Source organism: Sminthopsis crassicaudata, chromosome 4 (genome assembly GCF_048593235.1).
Source record: "Sminthopsis crassicaudata isolate SCR6 chromosome 4, ASM4859323v1, whole genome shotgun sequence".
Classification (NCBI taxonomy): Eukaryota; Metazoa; Chordata; class Mammalia; order Dasyuromorphia; family Dasyuridae; genus Sminthopsis; species Sminthopsis crassicaudata.
This window is the reverse complement of record NC_133620.1, coordinates 240975204-240998238: the sequence shown is the minus strand read 5'-3', so window position 1 is coordinate 240998238 and position 23035 is coordinate 240975204. Positions and strand designations below refer to the sequence as shown.

General features: G+C 34.2%; 1 protein-coding gene across 1 annotated transcript in view; it reads left to right on the top strand.

Moving 5' to 3' along the window:
• KCNQ5 (potassium voltage-gated channel subfamily Q member 5) overlaps nt 1-23035 on the top strand; it is a 628906-nt gene that overhangs the window by 476292 nt on the left and 129579 nt on the right. Inside the window, exon 3 of the mRNA XM_074310500.1 lies at nt 6920-7046. Within this exon, the coding sequence (XP_074166601.1) occupies nt 6920-7046 (127 nt within the window). The remainder of the gene's footprint in view (nt 1-6919; nt 7047-23035) is intronic.

Genomic DNA, 23035 nt, shown 5'->3' with positions numbered 1-23035 from the left:
AGGATAGAAAACTGAGAGTTCCTCCCGAACCTCCTTTTAAGGAGATGCCCAAGACAATTGCCTATTCATTTCACACCAACTGTACTCCTTTGGATTATTCCATCATTCCCCATTGTGCATAGTAGGCATTTAACAAATATTTGTTAAATGATTTTTTAAAAGCACAGATAATCATCACTTTGAATACGACTATTTTTGCTGAAATATCAGGAACCTTCTGATCTAGAGGAACATTTCTTGTCCTTGAATTAAATACAGAACCATTAGCAATCTTCCATAAGAAAGAAATAATTTTGTCAATAAGACGCTGTTTTAAAAAGACATAACTTACTATTGTGTCTAACCCTCTGAGAACTGCATGTAGGAGACAGAGCCTTCCTGGGGAACATTAATCTTTTCTTTTTTCATGTCTCCTCACAGGAGAAGAAATAAAATTGAAACTGTCTTTGATCCACTGTCTCCACTAGCTTAATTCCAAAGTTTAACACTGGAATGAGCATTAAAAGGGTAAAAGAGAAGACTCAGGGAAGTTGGCAACTATCTTTAAGAGCCTTAATGTCTTTCTTGTAGAAGAGGAATTTGACTTGCTCTTTGTGGACCCAGAGAGAAAAATAAAAAATATAGGTGGAAATTGCAAAAAATACCATTTACAAGCACCAATATAAAGGGAAGGGCTGACAGGATGAACTTTATAATAATTAAAGCTGGCTAAAAGTAGAACAGGCTGTATTGAAAGGTAATCTTTGTAAGTCTACAAAAATAAAGACTGAAAGGCTGACCACTTATTACAACAACCATCACAACAGCAGTCTAGTTGAAGCAAGGATTTCTTTTTAAAAGTGAATTGAACTAAATTTATGTTGAGATCTCTTCTTACTCTAAAATTATGGAACAATATGATTCCGTGGAATGGTCTTGAGATGTTAATGGGAAAAGAAACCAAATTTCCATTTTTATGAAAGATCATTAGTTCTCTCTGGTCATTCTATTTCTAATCTCCTCTTCCTGTTCACTGGCTTAAAAGAGTTAACACCTCTAACATTTTGAAATGTCCTTGTTTAACCAATGATAGGATGTGGTACTGTTGACACATGTTAAATGGGGCTTTTTAAAAGCCATTTGGCTGGGTGGTTTTCACAGCACACAAATAGTTATCTGTAAAGTCCAAAATACTAAAGAAAAAAAAAAGTTTGCAAGACTTTTTGAAGATATCTAACACTAGACAAGTGAGGTCTTTTGCAAATCTGGACAATCCTACCTCACTAACATCACCACCACCAGCACCTTTTTCCAGTTCTGGAGCCAAAATCAAAATAAATCTCTCATTGTACCTGGAAAGAGTCTATCAGTCTACTCTCCCATGGCTACCCTTACTATCCCTGTAATTTTCCAGATCAAAATATCCTTTCCTGGATACTACACTCTTTTTTTAGAATATAAGCTCCTTGGGGGCAGGAACTGTCACTTTTGTTCTTATATTTTTGTCCCTTAATAAATGTTTTTAATTCATTAGTCATCATTTGTTACAGATATTTCCACTCTTCAGCATCCCACTTCTAAAATTTAGTGATTTGTTTGCTACATTGATCTTCATGTTCTGATTTTAAGAGTCACGAGTAGATTTTATCACCATTTATTTTTATACTTCCAGAATTTCCACTTTCCCCACAATTATGACCACAATCCTTCTGACTGATATCTTTCTTGAAGATTTACATCTCTGCTTACATCAACTTTCCCCATAGGGATTCTATGAGAAGAGATCCTGGTCTGACTGTTCTAAGTTACTTTAAGTACAAAGAAGGGGAAAAAAGGAATGAAAAAAACTGGAAATTGATTGTGCTGATATTCTGAATAGAACTGTGAGCTCCAATTTGGTGTGACTAATTAGCCACAGCTCTTCAAGAATTGGTGCAAATGTCACAGGGTTTATAATGTCAACATTTCATTTTCACAAAAAATTCAACTTGATGGCATAAAACCAGGAAAAGCTAATGGTCACAGCAGCCATCTAGCAAATTAGACAAAGGTCACTGAGTGTTTTAATGAACAGTGCTGTTAATTAATGAGAAAACAACTAGAACATGGGCTATTTGGCATTGTAGCATCTTGCAAAAATCAATCAATTTTGACTTAAAGCCACTTTAGGAAACACAAGAATAATATAACTCACCAAGACTAGTTTGAAATCTCTAGAGACACAGAAAAGCTATTTCTAGAGTTTGTTAAATGAGGACTCTTGTATCTTTAATATCCAAAAGATAGGGTTAATGGCTAGATCATTGTTCTAGGAAGCAATAGGCTTGAATTATATTCACATCTTTTTTCACTGAATCTTAGTTTTAATAATTTCTATGTCTTTTCTCCTTACTTCTAAACCCAGGACAGGAAATATGTTCCTTATGATATATTATAAGAATTAATGAGGGAGCACATTTAGAAATCTGATGTGATATAGCACACAGAGCCCTAAAGTATGAAAAGCTTACTAACCATGCGAATTTCATCCATTCATTCACTTCTAATCCTTTGTTTCTTCATCTAGAAAATGGGGGTAATGATGCATTTAATGCTCTTTACCTCACAGAGTTGTAAGAATCAAACAGAATTATTGTGTAAAATATTTTAATTGTAAAAGAAGATTACATATTACTGTGGATGATAAGTATATTGTTGATAGAATTTCAATGTTGATAGAAATGTGAATCACTGGGGTTATAGAAAAAAAAAACTAGTCATGTTACTTTCTTTACATTATGCCTTTCTTCTAAGAATTTTATTCTTATTTGGCCTCTTTCTGCCTTCTTGAAAAGAATGAACATTTCTTAGGAAGGGACAGCTAAGTGAGCAATGAATAGAAAGCACAGCCTGGAGTCAAGAAGCTATTGCTGTCATTGTTGTGGCTATCAGTCATTTTCAGTCATGTTGAGTTCTTTGTGATCCTTTTGGTGTTTTCTTGACAAAAATACTGGAGTGGTTGCCATTTTCTTCTCCAGCTCATTTTATAGATAAGGAAACTGAGGCAAATTGTGTTAAATAACTTGCTCAGGGTCACAGATCTAATAAGTGTCTGAGACCAAATGTAAATTCTGTTCTTCCTGATCCCAGGCCTGGTGCTCTAAACACTGTCACACTTAACTGTTCCAGAGAAAGGAAGACCTGAGTTCAAATTCAGCCTCAGATACTTAATCACTGTGTGACCTAGGCAAATCACTTAACCCTGTTTGGTTCCTTTCCTCATTTGTAAAAATGAACTGGAGAAGGAAATGGAAGACCACTCCAATATCCTTTGCCAAAAAAACAAAAACAAATGGGGCCAAATTAGATGTGACTGAAACAACTAAACAAAAACAAGAAAAAATTTACCAACTTAACCAAAGAACTACAGTTTAAAAAAGGCAAAAGCCAAACTATAACCCCCTGACTCCAAGGTCCAACAAATGAGTAAAATCAGTACAAATTATTTAATTCAAATTTAGGGTTTCTGGAAAACAATTTGGCTATGTTATTGTGAAAAAAGCACTGAATTAAAGTCAAAAGATTGCATTCAAATCTCAGCTCTAACACTATGATCTTAGGCAAGTAACTTAGCCTCTCTGTATCTCATAACCTCATCTATAAACTGGAGAAGATAATAACAATAATAATATTATTATTAAAATATTTTAAATTAAAATATTAAAATAAAATAAAATTATTATTTTTTTAATTATTTTAAAATATTTTGAAGAGGCACATCAGCTTCATTTAAATGTCAAAGGGGTCTGTATCATATACAAAAAAAAGGTCAAGAGTTCCTGGTATAACCTATTTCTGTCCCCTCATTGTAGAGATTAAGAAACCTAAACCCAAAAAGTTAAATATCTCATACAAGGTTATGCAGAAAGTAAGTGCCAGAGAATGATTTTGAATCCAGGTCTTTTGTATCATGCTGACTTCTTCTAGATAATAGTTAATAGAAAAGTAATATAAACTATTACTATGTAGTCTTCACATAATTAAATTTCTACCATGAATTCCAGAATCTCAAAAAAATAGTGCAAATACCATGTTTGGTTTTAGGGAGGATTACACTCAGCTTGTCTGTAGCTAAACTTCTTACTTAAATCTCAGGATAGATTGTACTTTTCTACAATATATAAACTACTTCCCTTTGTTCATAGGGAAAGTTTGAAAAACACATCTTCTGTGTTTTGCTGTCCCCTGAAATCTGATACTAGTAAAATCAAAGAATAAATCATCTCTTAAAACTATTCTTTCCCTAAATATGAATAGCCTCATCCAGTCTGTCATGTTAATTTTAAATTATTTCATTTAGTTGGTTTTTCTTAAAACTTCTCCTTACTAACTTTGTTACCCAAATCACTTAACTTGTCTAGATCTCAGTTTTTTCATCTTTTAAAATAAGAGGTGGAACTTATAGTCTTCTAACTTTATGATCCTATGACCTTATGACCACACATATAAGTGAAGATTATTTTAAATCATATATGCACCAACAATTTAATTTTTGACACTATGTCCACCATATCTCATCAGTAACTCAAGATATTTCCCTTTTGTCGGCAAGAGAGCATCCCCTTTGTACCCTCTTTGACATAAGGGAAACATCAGGCTTTAATTCCATACATTTATTCTCACTGATTACTATTTATATTATTATTACTAGTGGTAGTAGTAGTAGTAATAATAGTAAAGTAATAGTTGTAGCAGCAGTAGTAGCAGTAGTAATAATAGTAGAGTAGTAGTAGTACTAGCAGTAGTAATAATAGAGTAGTAGGAGGAGGAGGAGTAGTTAGTAGTAGCAGTAGTAGTAGTAGTTATAACAGAGTGGTAGTAGTAGTAGTAGTAGTAGTAGTAGTTGAAACAGTTATAATAGTAGTAGCAGTAGAAGTAGACAAAATAGTTATAGTAATAGTAGTAATAGTAGTCCAGTAGCAGTACTAGTAGTTGAAAAGATATTAATAGTAGTAACAAAGTAGTTATATTAATAATAGTTGAAGTAGTTATTATAATAATAGTAGTAGTAGTAGCAGCAGTAGTTTTGATAGTTATAGATGTATAGCTATGATAGTACTAAAAGCAGTAGCTATAATAGTAGTAGCAGTAGTAGAAGTCAAAATAGTTATAATAATAGTAATGCTAGTTGAAATAGTAATTGTAATAGTTGAAGAACTAATACTTGGAGTAATTGTCACATTAGTTATAATAGTAGTAGTAGCAGTAGCAGTTATAATAGTAGTAATGCTAGTAGTAGTAGTAACAGCAGCATTTTTATAGTGCTGTAAGTTTAGCCAAACATATTGCATACTTTTTTTCATTTGATCATCACAATGAGATTGAGATCAATGTTATGATTATCCCCACTTTTCAGATGAGGAAACTAAGCCTAAGAGAAGTCAAGGGGTTTGACCAGGGTAGCAAAGATAGTAAAGGTCTGAGGTAGCATTTGAACTCCAGTCTTTCTGAACTCCACTCTACTGCTCCTACCATAGAGGGAGGAAAGAATTGGGGTTGCTCTGGGTTTTTTTTATTTGTTTTGTTTTAAGAGCACTATGAAGTAGCAAAGAACTAATTTTGATCAACATAGCACTTGTTCCCTAGCTAATCAGTACAACAAGTTAATTATGTTATTCTTGACAGGGAAAAGCTTTTACCTTCCAAATGTAATTTTGGCCTTTTATTCTATGACAAGCCTCTTAATGAGCCACTTTGCGTCTGCTTTACCTCAGGGTTAACTTCCAACTCTTCCTAAATGGCCTGAGAGTCACAGATCCATAACCTTGATGTTATCTTCCCTCACTGAGGGGCAAGATAAGATAACAACCTAACTTGCCAATAAGTATCCAGTTCTTAGAATTCAATTTCTCCTCTCATGAAGTATGAATATCCACCCTTACATGGTCTGCTGTTTTGTAAAAATGTAATTAAATTATAGGAAAAGGGATTGAACTGTGGTCTTATTGATCTAGGGAACTCTCGGGTGGGAAATCCTCTACCAACGCAAATTAGCACTTAATCTGAGTGAGGAGAGGTTAAATTATTTGCTCAGGGTCACACAGCCAGAATGTGACACAGGCTTAAATCCAAACCTGTCCTGGCTCCTAGGTCAGCTCTTAATCCACAGAACAGTTCTCCTTATTTAAAACTAATAAAAAAGGAACAATATTATTGTGTAAATGTTTGCTTGTCCACAAAACAGGTCATTCTCACAGGTTTATTTAAAATTTTTATTCTCTCTCTCTCTCTCTCTCTCTCTCTCAAGCATTGAAATGAAAATGTTTTCTACCTAACATATACATTTGAAATTAGGTTCCTGGTTGTAAATTCAGACATTCCACATTACTAGGTAGCTAATCTAAAGTCAATCACTCCTCCACATGGATTGAACAGATTATGAGTTATTCAGCCTTTATATATGAAATTGGATCATTCCTAAATGTAAGGACTAGAAGAGGAATAATATTTTGCTGCACATAATTGTTGTTGTCCAGTCATATCCAATCCTTTATGACCTCATTTGGGAGAGAGTAGTTTGCCATTTTCCTGTCCAGTCAATTTAGTAAATCTATTTCCTCTGGCAATTAGAAGTTAACTGCCTTATCCAGGGCCATGAAGGGAGGCTAAATTTGAACTTGAGCCTTCCTGACTCCAGGCCCAGTGCTCTGAGCTACCAATTGCCATGTATTTGCAAGGATTTTTTGTTGCCATTTAATTCAGAAAATGTCAGAGCTCCAGGATTTGAATCTCAATGCTATCATAAGTCTCAGTTTGAAAAGTGTGGCCCAAGTGATCCCCAAGGTCCAGTTAAAATTAAAAGCTCCAAATGATGTCTTAACATATTCAGAGCTACCCAAAAGTCATCTGGTTTCTTCTAAAATACCTGCCTCAAATATATTTCTTTATTTGTCCTTTATAGGAGTTTGTGATGATTGTTGTCTTCGGTTTGGAATTCATCATCCGTATCTGGTCGGCTGGTTGCTGCTGTCGCTACAGAGGATGGCAAGGAAGATTGCGATTTGCCAGGAAACCATTCTGTGTTATAGGTGAGCATCAAAGCTATAATACAGACCAGCAACAATAACACCAAGTTTTCTCAACGCCCCGTATTGATGCATGTGAAATTGATACAGTGCTTTCAGGGCTGATCTGAACTAAGCATTGATTTCAACTTGAACCAACATTTCTCTTTACTATGATAAATGACACAGCACTCTAACTGAGATTACCTAGGATGGATAAATGTCTAACAATCATAAAAATGCCCATCAATGAGCACCATGGAAATACTGAATTCAAAGAATTCTCTTTCACTGACACAAAGAAATCTGTTCATGATTGGTTATCTGGCATGGATTTTTTTTTAAGGTTACACAGAGATAGATAGAAGTTATTGATTTCTAGATAACCTTAAGTAGTCATAAGTACTCTCACATAGTCCCTCACCAACCAACCCTGTCAGTTTGGAAACCTAAAATGATGACCTGTACCAGAAGTCTCAGTACATAGTTTATTGTTAAAGACCTTTAAGAAATAAGGAGCGGGGACTTAAATGGCTCTCTAGACAAAGTAGACTTAGTTCAAAATGATCCCAGATTTATGCTCTCCCAACACTCATCCTGGCAGAGTAAATCCCAGGGCAACTACTACATCTCCCCTTAGTGCACTAAGAATATTCCTTAGAGGAATTTGGGTGGGGAGGGAGTGAAGAGAATGTCTTTTTAATACTATAGCCCCAACCAGTGTGCCTCATATATTATTATTGACATCAATTAGTAAGCAAGAGCTAATTAACTTTTAGTGTTTTCTGAATAAGAACCATAGATTTTCCCAGACTGAGCAAGCCTGGGCAAGATGTAATGGCTTATGTCTCTTATTTACTGACATAAGCAGATTCAAGGAATATCCAGCAGAAATATTATTTATCTTACCATAGTTCTATTTGGGAGAATGACTGGGTGGATAGTGCTAAATCTAGAGTCAGGAGGACTTATTTTCCTGAATTCAAATCTGGTCTTAGACATGTGCTAGCTGTCTAATTCTGAAGCCTGTTTGTCTCAGTTTCCTCATTTGTAAAATAAATTAAAGAAATGGCAAACTAGTCCAGTATGGTTGCCAAGAAAATCCCAAATGAGGTCACAAAGAGTAACACAACTGAAATGACTGAACAACAGTTCTATTTCAGACTTCTTAAAGATCTATGTATAATGTGAGCTACGTGCTTTCTCAGTGTAAGCAGGCTAACACTGAATCTGCAACCAACAAGAATGTTCAGAATCCTTTCTACTTGGATACCAGCATAAAGTGACATAATGTGAGATGCTGTTAATAAGGATACAAATAGCATTTTTAAGTAGCATGGTTCCCATACTAACAATGAGCTTAGGACAAGTATCCTTTATCTATCACATCAATTTATCAAAGACTGAATATTCCCTCATTCTCTCTGATCTTTCTCTATCTCAATTTTTACACTGAAATTCAAACCAAAATGGAGTATGAGGACTGCAGCATTGTTTGGGGTTCTTCTTCTATTATTATCATAGTTGATATTTCCTTTTTTAAAAAAATATTGAATATCAATGGTCACATGACTCCTACTCACTAACACAGGCATATAATGAGATTTTAGATCTGGAGCTAGAAGAGACCTCAAAGACTATCTAGTTTAATATTCTAATTTTACTGATAAAGGAAGGAAGAAAGGGAACAAATATTTTTAAGTACCTATTATGTACCAAGCACTATGCTAAGTACATTACAAATATGTCATTTTTTTTCATCGCAACAATACCGTAAAGTAGGTACTATTATCATCCTCATTTTACAATTGAGGAAACTGAGACACACAGAGCGAGATCACACAGCAAACAAGTAATGTGAGGCCAGATTTTAACTCAGGGCTTCTTAAATCCAGGTCTGGCACTCTATTTGCTGTGCCATCTAAATGCCTGTGAGGAGTAAACTGAAGCCCAGGGAAAATTAACGTTGTGCAAACAGTGTTCAGAGGGTATTGCAACTGTCACTACTTATCACTTTCCAATCCTATTTATGAATTCTGTGCTTTAAAATTTCCAGAAGTCTGTAGTATAATCTACTACATGATATCCTCCCCAGGCACATGAGTAACAGAGGAATGCTTACATGACACATAGGGGAAGCCATCCTGAGAGCTAGACACCCTGGAGCTACACTACTTTGTCACTCAAAAATCATTTTTGTGTGTCCTGATGACACATTCAGTTCTGCAGGAAGATGGCCAGCAGAAGAAAAATGGGCAAGCTTTGCTCTTAGAAACTGACTTCAGAAGGTCCCAAAGGATAAAAGATTCTTGCCAAGAATCACCCATCTCACAAGTATCTGAAGAAAAATTTGAATTCAGGACCTCCTAACTCCAAGACCAGTGTCATATTCATTATTCCTTGCTACTATCACTGATTTAGAACTATTGTTTGTCAAAGGCCAGAGATATCACCACTAATGTCTTAGCCGTAAATTGAACTTAAATGAGACTGAAAGGGATTTCAGAAGTCATGTAAGTCAACCTCCCCATTTCATAGATGAAAAACTAAAACTAAGAGAGGAAAAGTAATTAGCTCAAATACAGGTAACATATAGTAAAGATGAGATTCCAACTTAGATTTTCAAATTACCAATCCAGTGTTTTTCCCAATAAAGTCATGAAGCCATCCCAGAATTAAACCATATTTGGTTATGTCAATTGGCTTTATCATAAACAATAAGAATAGCTCACATTTGTATAGAAATCTTTTAACTTTTACAAAGGTTTCCCATAGTATTTCTTTTTTTTTTCCCCTGAGCCAATTGGAGTTAAGTGACTTGTCCAGGGTCACATGCTAAGAAGTATTAAATATCTGAGACCAGATTTGAATTCAGGTCCTCCTGACTTCAGGGCTGGTGCTCTCTCTACTGTACCACCTGGTTGCCCCTCCCATAGTATTTCTATAAGGCAAAATTCAACCACATTTTATAGAAGATAAATTTGGAAAACTTTGTTATGGTTAAACATGGTATACTGGAAAGAACATTTTAATGTGAGTCTGGAAGCTGGATTTAAATCCTTGTTAGAGCTAAACCCACAGTCTGAACACAAGCAACTTACTTTCCATTTCAGGCCCTCAGGTTATAAGATAGAGTTGACCTAAGGCATCTCTAAGATATTTTACAATGATAATAGTGTATGATTTATTCAATTTGACCATTTCTTTTCATTAACTGGCTGCTTTGATATACAAGTGCAGCCTTTTTTTTTTTTTTTCACAGAATGTTTTATTGAGTTGGGTCTTTCATGTCAAGATTCAGCATTATTTTTTCAAACTTGGGGGGGAGGATAAAATTCAAAGTGAATTATAAATTATCATAGGCCTCAGATGCCTTTCTGTTACTGAATTAAGGCTATTTCTATTTATTTGTCCAAATGTCTCTTCCCTCAGACAATATGATGCTTTTCTGTTATACAGTTGTTATGCTACTTTACAAGCAATGAGGTGGGTATAAGAATCCTTGAGTTTCAGGAATAGCCCACCCAGAAACACATAACTGAAGAGATTTGATTTTATCAAATATTCTTGTTTCACTCTCTACATTCCCAGACAGTATAAGCTGCATCAAAAAGCATGGTAACGTGATCTTATTGTCTCACAAAAAAAAATATTTCATATTCCCCAGGAGTCCAAAACTAACCAATGCAGATAACAGATGGGCAGCCAAAATTTACTCAACTTATATTGTATGAAAAAGGTTTTGTGGATGATTACAGGAATCTCCCACTTCACATTTTAAAACCAATTTAAAATTGGTTTCTCTCCAATACCAGGAGTTGGGACAGCATTTATTCTGGCATAAGAGCTAGAAAGAAAATTCCATCTATAGGAGCCTGCTGCTTTTTGATAACTGCTTTTAGTCTATAGATGCATCGGCTTCCCTTAGTCCTTGAATCCCCTCTCTTCCTCCCTTAGATACCACTGTTTCTTTAAAAAAAAATCAAAAATAGCATCCTATTCTCTTTGATGATCCATCCCTCCTGTTAGAGACATGTACAGATTGATATATACTTACTTCACAGTTGGGGTATCATTTTATTCAAAGATAGCTTCAATTTAATTGAGTTCAAAGTATAGTACTATCTGTCTTTTCATTCACTCTGGTGTTTTATTCCCCCTAAATTAATTGCTTTGCAAAAGGAGTTAATGTCGTCTAAGTGAAACTCAGTGATAACTGGTTCAGAGAACAGAACTGGCATTTAGGTTTGGGATAACTGTTTCTTTAGTTTATAATATATATATACTTTTATGATTTCACCAAATAAGTTAATATCTATAAAGTGTTTAGTAAAGTGCCTGATATATAGTAGATACTCTATTAAACTCTTATTCCCTATCTCCCACATCTGGAGTCTAATTAAATCTGTGTAATGATGAGCTATGTTTTAATGGAATCTGCTTTGGTAGTGACATAATCTATCATGAAAAGGATTTGGTTAAAATAATAAAGTAGCTAGGTAGCACAATGGATAGACTCATGTACATGTGTTCCAATATGGCTTCAGATATTTACTATCTGTGTGACCATGGTCCTGTTTACTTCAATCTCCTTATCTGTAAAATGAAATAAAGAAGGAAATAGCAAACCATTCCAGTGTCTTTGCTAAGAAAATCCCAAATGGAGTCAAAAAGAGTCAGATATGACTGAAATGACTAAACAAAAATAAAATAAAGTGTTATTATTGTTCATTCTCAAAAAGGACCAATCATATGGGGGGGGGGGGGAAGTGATATCTTGATTTGCAAGTGAATTGGATTTATGAGAGGTAGAGCTGTGCAAAGTCATCAATTTCACTTTCTCCTCTAAAATCATGGGAGTCCAGAACCAACATAGGTGAGGATGACTAGGGGTAGCACCCAGATTCTGTGGGAAATCTTAACTTTTTAACCTAAGATCTTTCCCAAGATTCAGTTTATCTGAGGCAACAGTGATTAAAGGTTAGACAAGAATAGAGGCAAAAGAAGACCTAATTTGACTTTACAAAAAAATAGGTCTAGAAGGAGAAGACTCTCAGTTTCTGGACAGATCAGAAAGAATTGTTATTTATACTCACTTGCTATTTATATTCACTCTTCCTTGGGCTGGGACCTATTATTGGTAATCAGTAAGAGCCAGAATGAACTCTATTTGAATCCCAGTGGATTTTATTAAAGTCTAGTTTATCAAAGCTTTATTTCAAGAAATTATAATTGAAAGCTACATAAAACAAAAGAGCTACCTGTCCTAGTTTTTCCAGATAATTAAAAAAAACACTAATAGAATAAACTGAAGTAAATGCATTACAACAGTTTAGATTACTTTTGTGTTGGCCATTATAGAATAAAATCAGATTAATCATGATAATCACAGTCATGACCTAAACTCACATTTATATAGTATCATGTTTTTAGGTCTAGATTTGAGATTTCATTGGTATAAAGAACTCCCATTAAGAAAATTTCCCTTACCAATTCAAGATAGTATCTGCTCTACAACTTATAATGGAAGAGAATTCCTTGGATGCTAATAAATCCAAGGACTTATTCAGGAATGCATAGCCACTATATAGGAAAGATTGGATATGGACTCAGGTTTTCCTGACTCTAAGGTTCTTCCAGTTCATTATACCACTCTGAATTTCAAATATATATTGTAGTTTATTTTTTAAAAACAGATTTTTCTATACCAAAGGGTTATCAAATTGTGCATACCCTTTAATCCAGCAATGTTTCTGCTGGGTCTATATCCCAAAGAGATCATAAAAAAAAAAAGAAAGGAAGGAAGAAAGAAAAAGACCCATATGTGCAAAAATGTTGTAGCAATGCTTTTTGTAGTGAAAGAAATTAGAAAGAAAATGAATGCTCATCAAGTGGGGAATGGGTAAATAAGTTATTATATATGAATGTAATGGAATATTATTGTTCTATAAGAAACAATGAATGGGCTGATTTCAGAAAAACCTGGAAAAAGTAATATGAACTGATGCTGAGTGAAGTGAGTAAAACCAAGAGCACATTTTACATAGCAACAACAAGATTATGTAACGATCAACTGTGAATGGATCACTCTTTTCAATGATAAGATGATTCAAGATAGTTTCAATAGACTAGTGATGGAAAGAGCCATTCGCATCCAGAGAGAGAACTACAGAAACTGAAAATAGAGCCTTTTCACCTTTGTTATTGTTGTTGTTGATGATGATGATCTGCTTGTGTTTTTTTCTTATAGTTCTTTTTCCCTTTTGATCTGATTTTTCTTGCATCATGTTGTGCAAGGGGAAGGAGAGAGGGAGGGAGAAAAATTTGGAACACAAGGTTTTGCAAAGGTGAATGTTTAAAACTATCTTTGCATGTATTTGGAAAAATAAAAAGCTATTTAAAATAAATAAATAATTTTAAAACTGAGGGTAAAAAACAAATTTGTTTGCCTAAGGGCAAAATAGCACTAACCCTAGCAAGAAGTAGGAGAATGGAGTAAATGACCTCTCATTGGCCCCTAGGATATTGTGATTTGATATCCATGTCAAATGTCCTCCTTGAACTCTCCTTGGAATATTCCCAAAAGAAAAGCATCCACAAGATTGCTATGACCTAGGCACTGGTTCAGGGGACATATGTGCAGACTACTGCCTTTGATATGGTAGACACAGTATTAGAAAATACCTCTAGCCAATAAAATGACTAACAATCCATTTGTGCTGATAAGCCCCAGAATGACTGTTTCACAGTTTGTGCTGCTATATGGGATTTGTTTCTTATCTATTACATGTAATCAAGGCCCAATTCTCAACAAAACGTTCTGGTTTTCTTTTTCCAGACTGTTCTGTCTTGATCCATGATGCAAAAAAGACAGTGTCAAAGCACAGCAAGAAATCATTAATTTGTGTGTATGTGTGTCTCTGTGTGTATATATATATATATATATATATATATATATATATACACCTATATTTTCACATTTTATAAAACATCTTTTAGCCATGTTTAAATTAAGTGAAGATATGCATTCCTTTCTTTTTTTATTATAGCTTTTTATTTACCAGATATATGTATGGATAATTTTACAGCATTGACAATTGCCAAACCTTTTATTCTAATTTTAACCCTCCTTCCCTACCCCCAGATGGCAGGTTGACCAATATGTGTTAAATATGTTAAAGTATAAATTAAATATAATATATGTATACATGACCAAACAATTGTTTTGCTGTATAAAAACAATCGGACTTTGAAATAGTGTACAATTAGCCTGTGAAGGAAATAAAAAATGGAGGCGGACAAAAATAGAGGGATTGGGAATTCTATGTAGTCGTTCATAGTCATCTCCCAGAGTTCTTTCACTGGGTGTAGCTGGTTCAGTTCATTACTGCTCTATTGGAACTGATTTGGTTCATCTCATTGCTGAAGAGAGCCATGTTCATCAGAATTGTTCATCATATAGTATTGTTGTTGAAGTATACAATGATCTCCTGGTCTTGCTCATTTCACTCAGCATCAGTTCCTGTAAGTCTCTCCAGGCCTTTCTAAAATCATCCCATTGGTCATTTCTTACAGAAAAATAATATTCCATAATATTCATATATCACAATTTATTCAGCCAATCTCCAATTGATGGGCATCCACTTAGTTTCCATTTTCTGGCCACTACAAAGAAGGCCACCACAAACATTCTTGCACATACAGGTCCTGTTCCCTTCTTCAGTATCTCTTTGAGATATAAACCCAATAGTAATACTGCTGGATCAAAGGGTAATGCATGTCTTTTCTTAAAACTAGGAGTTGTCTTTCATAGCTGTATTGATTTAACTCCCTTCGTGTTTGGGAAGAAGTCGGTTTAAAGCTGGTAAGAAACTGTCTTCAGTAAAAGGACCTCCTTCTTATATTCTAATTTGTTCAATGCACATCCCTCCCAGCAAGAAAGTAATGATATTTTCACAGCTTTGGGTATTGATCATTTTACTCCTGGTTGGCAGAATGTTCTTGGTTTAGCACTTAATAATTACAACCCATATTGTCCTGACCTTACCTACGCTGCCTACCTATACTATAAACATTTGGTGATTGCCTTTGCAGTCTGACACAGATTATTCAGACCAGTAGCCAAAGTGGCAAAAGTGTTCAGATTGTCTCATGAAAGTGATTTCATAATCCTCCTCCTTTCTTGTTTTCACTAATGACCTTCCAATGAATAGCACGTGGTACCAAAGACTGGTACTTAAATTATAGTAATGAACCTAATCTGTCAGAAAGTATTGCAAATTATTTCTAGCAGTGATTCCTTGAGCCCTTTGGTGTCTTCTTCTGAAGAAATCTATATTTATGCATCTTTTTTTCAGTCTTGCAGTGTATCTCCCAGGGAAGCATAAGACATCAGTCTGATATTATTCATGAATCTATACTTAGAATTATACACATACACCTACACACATAATATGCATGTGTATATGTGTGTGTATATTTTTTTTTCATCTCTTTCATTCCTATTTCAAAAGCTTTTTTTAAATTAAGTTGATCCCTGATTAGGAATAGAGGAATAAATCACAAAAGAACCATTTCTCTCTTAAACATATTTCTTTGAAGTTTGATACTAGGCCTTCAAGAAAATGTCAATAACTATTGTGTTTAGGAAAAAAAATAATAATAAACCAGACTCTTAGCTTTACTAAAACCAAAAAGTAAAGTGAGTAGCTGTATTTAATCTCCTGAACCCCTGCACCAGTTCTGATCCATCAGTGTGAACTTATCTTAATAAGGAAACAGCTGCCCATATATTCAGAAGGTAGACCAATGGAATTACAGAACTGCTCTTCTACTATCACCACTTTTAAACTGATGTATATATGCATGTTACTTCCTCTTCTATCTTTGCTTTTAAAGAATTTTGTTATATTTAAACACCTAATTTGTCTTCTCCACACAATTCTTGCTTAGATTTGTATATCATTTCCTCTCTAGCAATTTCTAGATCACATTTTCCTTTAATTCAATGTGTTCAAAGTCTGAAAAAACATATAAGCTAATTCTACAAGTATGTCTAAATTGATCATTTGAAGTTGAGCCCTAAATCATCACATGAAGTTATTAGAATCACAGAATTTGAGGTGAAAGATTCCTCAGTAGCCATCTTGTCTAACCCGTACCCAAAAGGAATTCATATTTTAACAGATCTGGTAAGATTATTAAGTCTATATTTGAAGACCTTCATTGAAGAAGAATCTACCCACTACCTAAGGCAGCCTACATTCTGCTTTTAAACAGCTCCATTTATCCACAAATTCTTCCTAGGATTAACCCTTCTACTCTCAGTCCTAAAATGCTCAATTCCTTCAATCTCATTGTTGTTCAGTCAATTTTCAGTCCAGTCTGACTCTTCATGACTCCTTTTGGGGTTTTCTTGTCAAAGATTCTGGAATAGTTTGCCATTTCCTTCTCCAGCTCATTTTACAAATAAGGAAACTGAGGCACGTAAAGTTAAGTGATTTGTCAGGACTACACAGTAAGTGTCTGAGGTTAGAGTTGAACTCAGGAAAATGAGTTTTTCTGACTCCAGACCTAGCACTCTATTCCCATTGGCCCTTTATCAACTTTGTTATCTCTTCTCCATATTCTCCAGTTTATCAATGTTTTTCTTAAACTGTGACAACCAGAACTGAGCACAATATTTCAGAAGTAATCTGACAACGACAGAGAGAACAGAGTGACTACTATCTCTTTAATTCCTAAAAGCTATGTCTACTATATTAAAAAAAAAAAAAACCAAGATGATATTTTTTTCCATTTTAGTCAAAGTAACCATACCACAAAGAAAAAATCATGGAACTAAAGAGACATAACCATGATGAATTAGCCAAACCTTTAACCTACTTGAATAGTCAGGAAATGGTTTTTGCTCAGTTATTTTTGTTACTTTTGATTTAAATTAAGTGGTATTGATGGCCAGCAGGAAATCTTCAGGGAATCTTCAGAGAATCTCTCTAACAAAGAGAAAAAACAGGTCTGAAATCTGCAAACAAAATGCTAGATATGTATTTTACAACCATGAAAAATAACCAGATCAGTTTGTCTATTGAAGGCATCTGCCTTGAAAGAAAAAGAGGGAAAAAAATCAATAACCCAACTTGTAGTTACTTTGCAGTTCCCATCTATACTTCAGACTCCCAAAATGCCGCCCCTAGGGAAACAATAAACAAAAAATGACCTTCTAGGGTACTTCACTACCTCCTTGCATGGAATCCAGAACAGTCCTGCTTCATACCAACTTTCACTCCATAATGAATCCTGCTACCTGGCTTCCAGCATATTTCCTAATTGGCTAGATTGTCCAGAGCAAGAAAATGTCTCATTGGGAATACTTTGGAATGCTTGTTAGTTCTTAAAGGCCACTCAGATGCCTTTTTAGGAAATTATTACTCTGGTGCACTAAATTTGAACTTATGGATAGACTGAATATGATCTGAGAGAATCCATAGAATTCTTTGTTTCCAGCAAAATGTGCAACTGCTTCTCAAAACTTAAAGTTTAACATGTATTTACCTGATTTTAGTAAGTAGTTATCTTTTCTACTGATATAAACCTCATTTTTTTAAGAATAATGCTCTACAAGGGGGCATTTTACAAAGAGTTTATTTAGGCTTAAGAAATTAAATGCAATAATTAGATACCAATTCATTCTTAATCAGTAAGAATTGGTTTCTTAAATGTTAATAAAAGAAACAGCAGGATGGAATAATCAGAATGTTGAACTAAAAATTAGGAAACCTGAGTCTGAAGCCAAGTTCCTCTACCAGCAAGCTATGAGTGTGACAAGTCAATTAAACTATCAGTGCCTGTTTTCTTGCCCATAACATGAGAGGTTGGGCTGGATATTCTCAAAAGGTTCCCTCAAATTATAAATTGTTATCATAAATTATTAGAAAAGGTGACAAAATAACATGAAAAAATGCAAAATACAGCCAACATGAACAAACAAAAGAATATTAAAAATGAAAGATTTGTTTCTCATCTTGATACTGGCTTCTGAATCCTTTCTTGGAGTCATTTTTTCTAAATGTCTTTGCTCTGCCACAAATTAGCAGTTCTCTGGCCTTAGACAAACCATTCCATTTCTCTGAAATTTGGTTTTCTTATTGGTAGAATTTTGGAATTAGAGATTTCTAATACTCCTTTCAATAATAAAATTAATTTTTATTCCATTCATCCAATAAACTTTTATTCATTCAATCCCACCTTCTACAAGATTCCTTACCCAATGCCTCTTAATTCTCATGCCTCCCCTATGTTAATATTTCCATATATATATATATATATCCTATATGTTGCCTATATGTATTTCTTTTAATGTCTCCCCCATTAAAATGTAAAATCCTTGAAAGTAGGAACTCTTTTTGTACATGCAGCACATAACACAGTGCCTAACACATAGTAGGTTCTTAATAAATACTTTTTGACTGTTTGCTTGAATAACACTAGGTGCTTGAGAAATTTATAAGTACTTAAGACAGTCTCTACTCTAATGGAATTTGCAATCCGACAAGAGATTACACATGCACAAATAATTATATTGTTTATTGTTGTTTAGTCAAACTCTTTTAGGATTTTCTTGGCAAAGATACTAGACAATCTACTTTTTCTCTCATCTACTAGCCTTTGCATCATCTTCTATGTAAGATGGAAGATCTGTGTGAGATTTTATGGCTCCCTCTTCATACCAGAGAAGTCTGAATATTTTCTATTTCTTTTATGGGGTTTGTATAGTGCCTTATTGTAAAATCTGAATTAAATATTTGGTCATAGGCTATATGTAGGTCTATGTTAAGTAAAATACTTTTTTTGCATCATCTGCTGGTTTTTGCATGGATCTTCAACTTCTGCAAAACTCCCAAAAAATTCTCATTTAATTTTTTATGCTGACCCACAATATGTGAAAACTACAGTGAGGAAAATCGTGATGTGGAAGGGAAAACTATACACATTAACTGTATAAGTACTATATAATATCTGAAAAAATGATATAATAAATGTTTAATAAATTCTTGTTGAATGACTGATTTCTAACTGGAGTGATCAGGATGGAAACCGAGTTGGGCTTTGAAGGATAGACAGGATTTTTAAAAGCAAAATATACATAATAATGCAGTCATAAATACATTCCCATAAGTATTTTTCAGCATTTTCCATACAGATAACTGAATGTGGCAGGAAATTTTAATCTCATTGATCTCTCAATTTCTTCCTGATTTAAAGGTCCATGTCTAGAGCAGCCTATCTATAGTGGGCTTTCCCAAAGTCACATAGTTTTTAAGTGTCTGGGTCAAGATTCAACTACAAACTTTGCTGATTTCAGCTCTGGCACTTTATGTCCTCTGCCACCTTGTCTCAACACATACCCAGATGCTTTGATGTCTATATGTATGCAGCTATGTCAGCAGCCCTAGCTTCGCCTTGACTTAGTTCTCCTATTTCCATCACCATTCCCACATTACCCACACACACAACACTGTGCCTAAATTGGCCTACCTATGGTGGTGGAGAGAATATTGACTGTGAAGACAAAGGACCTGTGCTCTGACATTTACTACCTAAGCAATTTTGGATGGTAACAATAACAAAAACAATAACATCTAGAATTTATATTGCATTTTAAGATTGCAAAGCTCTTTACCAAAATATTATCTCATTTTAACCTCAAACAATCCTGAGAGGTAGGTGTTATTATTATTTTCTTTTTTTAATTTTATTTTTCATTTATAAAATAAAACAAATATTTCTATAACATATTTTTAAGATTCCATTTGAAACTGCAAATCTATTATGAATAATTTGCTGTTCCTTTTAAATATCAATTATCATGTAAATTTCTTTTTTTCTTCTCTTCCACACCTACTAGAGATGGTTGCCATATATATATATATATATATATGTATGTATATATATATATCATTCTATACATTGTTCTATTTATAAGTTCTTTCTCTAGATACAAATAATGTCTTTTTTCATGTCTTTTGTAGTTAACTTGGGTATTTATAATAGTCAAAATGACTTATTCAAAGTTGTTCTTAAAGCAACATTGCCAGATGAGGAAATTGAGAAAATCTAGGTTAAATGATTCTAACTTAAATCTTCCTAACTCCATACCCAATATTTTATCACCATACTTCTTTGCTTCCTCAGTCACTCAACCTCCTCTGAATTTTCTCATAATTTCCTCATTTGTAAAATAAAAAGCTCGGACTAGATGATCTCTGAGTATTTTTCCTAGCTTTCACTCCATCAGTTTTTATCATTTTACCTTGTAGGAGAAGTTAAAATAGGGAGGATATATTTTACAACCTTGCTATTAATAAAGTGAATACAACTCTATAGTATAAAGCAAATTCTCAAACAAAGTGTACTATCTGATACAATGGAAAGAAAACTGGAAATATTCTGCATAGTGGAGCATGCCTCTAATCAATGCTACCAGAAAGGTTGAGGATGGCACATGACTTGAATTTTGGAATTTAGCACTGTTGCAGGGCAGAACACTAAATTAAGCATCAGTAAATAGCCCCAGGATCAGGCCGCCACTATCCAGTCTTGGAAGGGATGAAATGATCCAGCTCAGAAATGGAGGAGGTAAAAGTTTCCATGCCATTCAACAATGGAATGAAGTGGTAAAGAGGCACAGTAGGGAGAGGGAAAAATAGACAGACAGACACAGGTTCCCAAAATTAAATAAAATAAGAGAAAAATGAATTTAAAATCAGAAAACAACCATTTGCAACCTCTTTGTCTCTGGGACTAAATTTCTTCAATGGTAAATTGAGAGGTTTGAATTACATAATCTCAAAGGTCCATTCAAGCTATAAATCTATAATCTTATGGCATAAAACTCTGCTCCACCTTCCTCATTCTGCATGTCACAGCATAGATTTATTTGGTTAACATTTATGTTTCTGTGACAAGCTGCCATGATGTTCAATCTGAAGACTTATGATCTGTTTGCAACATTAAACTATCACTATGGGGCAAATTTTCAAAGTAGAGCTTGGGATTTGCCAGTGTGAATTCCATTAATTTCAGTAGGAGTCCTTTAGTCAAGTCGCCGTGGATTTTGTAAGTGTGTGATAGCTTTTTTTTTTCCCTTCTTTTTTAGATAAATACCATCCAATGACTCAGTCTGCTAGCTGAGAACAGGATTTGAAAATGTAGACAATGTAGTTAGTATAGTAGGTGGCTTTTAAAATTAGATTTTAAACCCTTACTCTTATTAGGCTTACCAACAACAATACAAATACTCTTTGGAAAATTCTAAAGAGGATACCTTTCTATAAAAGAACTTGGGGTTCAGGGAGAACATAGGACCCCTAAAGCAGCAGGGTCCCAGCCTAAGATTGTTATTCTCCCTAGGAGACGGGAAATGGGAGTCATTTTAGCTATACACTAAATGACAAGTCAGCAGTGCAGCCAGAACACACTCCATGTTTCCTGGTAAGGCTTTAGTCCTAATTTGCCACCTCTCATTAGATGCTATTTTAATTGCAGGATAATCCTTTAAAGCTACATATAGGATACTAATGAGGGAAGCAGAAAAACATGAATTTGTGATTCCCTTGTGGAAAAAATCTATATTCTTATGTCTCACTTCAGTTTGTGTTTGCTTGTTAGCAGAGAAAAGCCATCTCCTTTCTTTTGTTGCAGAAGTGGGGAACATTGAGTGTGAGATATTGCATACACTGTCAGTCAGATGTGTGTTGGTTGGGTTTGCTGAGCTTTTATTTTTCCTTTTTTTTTTTTTTTTACAATCCTTGTTACAAGGAGAGATTCACCAGATTAAATTGGTGGGAAAGAGGAATAAAAGAAGAAATGAATGTGAGAAGAAAAAAAAAAATGAATGTAATGTAAAAACAGAATGAATTTTCTTTAAATACCTGAATTATAATATTCTTTTCTGGATATGCATTCCAGACTATGTAAGGTAGTGTCAGATACAGTTAAATGGGATCTTTGTTTTTCATATAATCACAAATTCAGATTCAGAACAAGATGGGATAGAGATCATCTAGTCCAGCTCTCTCCTTTTATAGATGAGGAATTGAGTACCAAAGAGGAAAATTAAGGGAAGTACTCAAACAAAACCCACTCATATGGGTGGTAAATGGCAGAGATAAGATTTGAAACCAGATATTTTGGATTCATATGTAAATATTATCCAATTTTCCTGATTAAAAGCCCATTTTCCAATTAAAAATTTTAAAACTAGGAAAATTTTTCTTTCAGATGAAGTGCACTATTATCCCTTAAAAAGATCTACAAGGGAATAAATGGTTAAAAAGTCCATGAGAAAAACATGCCAGATGATTGTCTCCACTCCAGTCATCCTTTGGGAGTTTTACAAAATAAAAGGACTATATTAGGAAAAATCATGTCCCAAGTCTCTTCATTTTCTGGAAAAAGAAAATATATCTTCATGTTCTTCTTTTGTCATTTGTTATCCTTTTCACAGAGATACTTTATGTTCCATGACTTCAGGCATGTTGATATTTCTATTGTCTGTTTCCTCTGTGTGTGTGTGTGTGTGTGTTGGACAAAATTTAAGATTTAAGATTTTATCTGCTCCCAAAATAGAAGCTTTTAGATAAGAGAAAGTGGTCCTTTGTATTGGGTAATGGAATATCTGGTGTCCCCAGAGTCAGGCCCTAAGGTCATAATCTCAAATTGATAATGGAGTCCTCTGAATAGATCTGATTTACCCCTTCCGGAGGCCTAATCTTTTAAACAGACATCATTGCCAATGTAATTCTGGACATAGTGAGCAGGGACTCATGGTTAATTATTCTCTTCCTTATGTATCAGATCTAATGATTTAATTAGTTTACATAGCACCTTGTTTTGCAAAAATCTTTACATATGTTATTTATGTTATTTCATTAAGTCATCACAATTACGTGCTATTATTATTCCCATTTTACAATTATTCTCAGAAGAAACTAAGGCTGAGAGGCTGACTT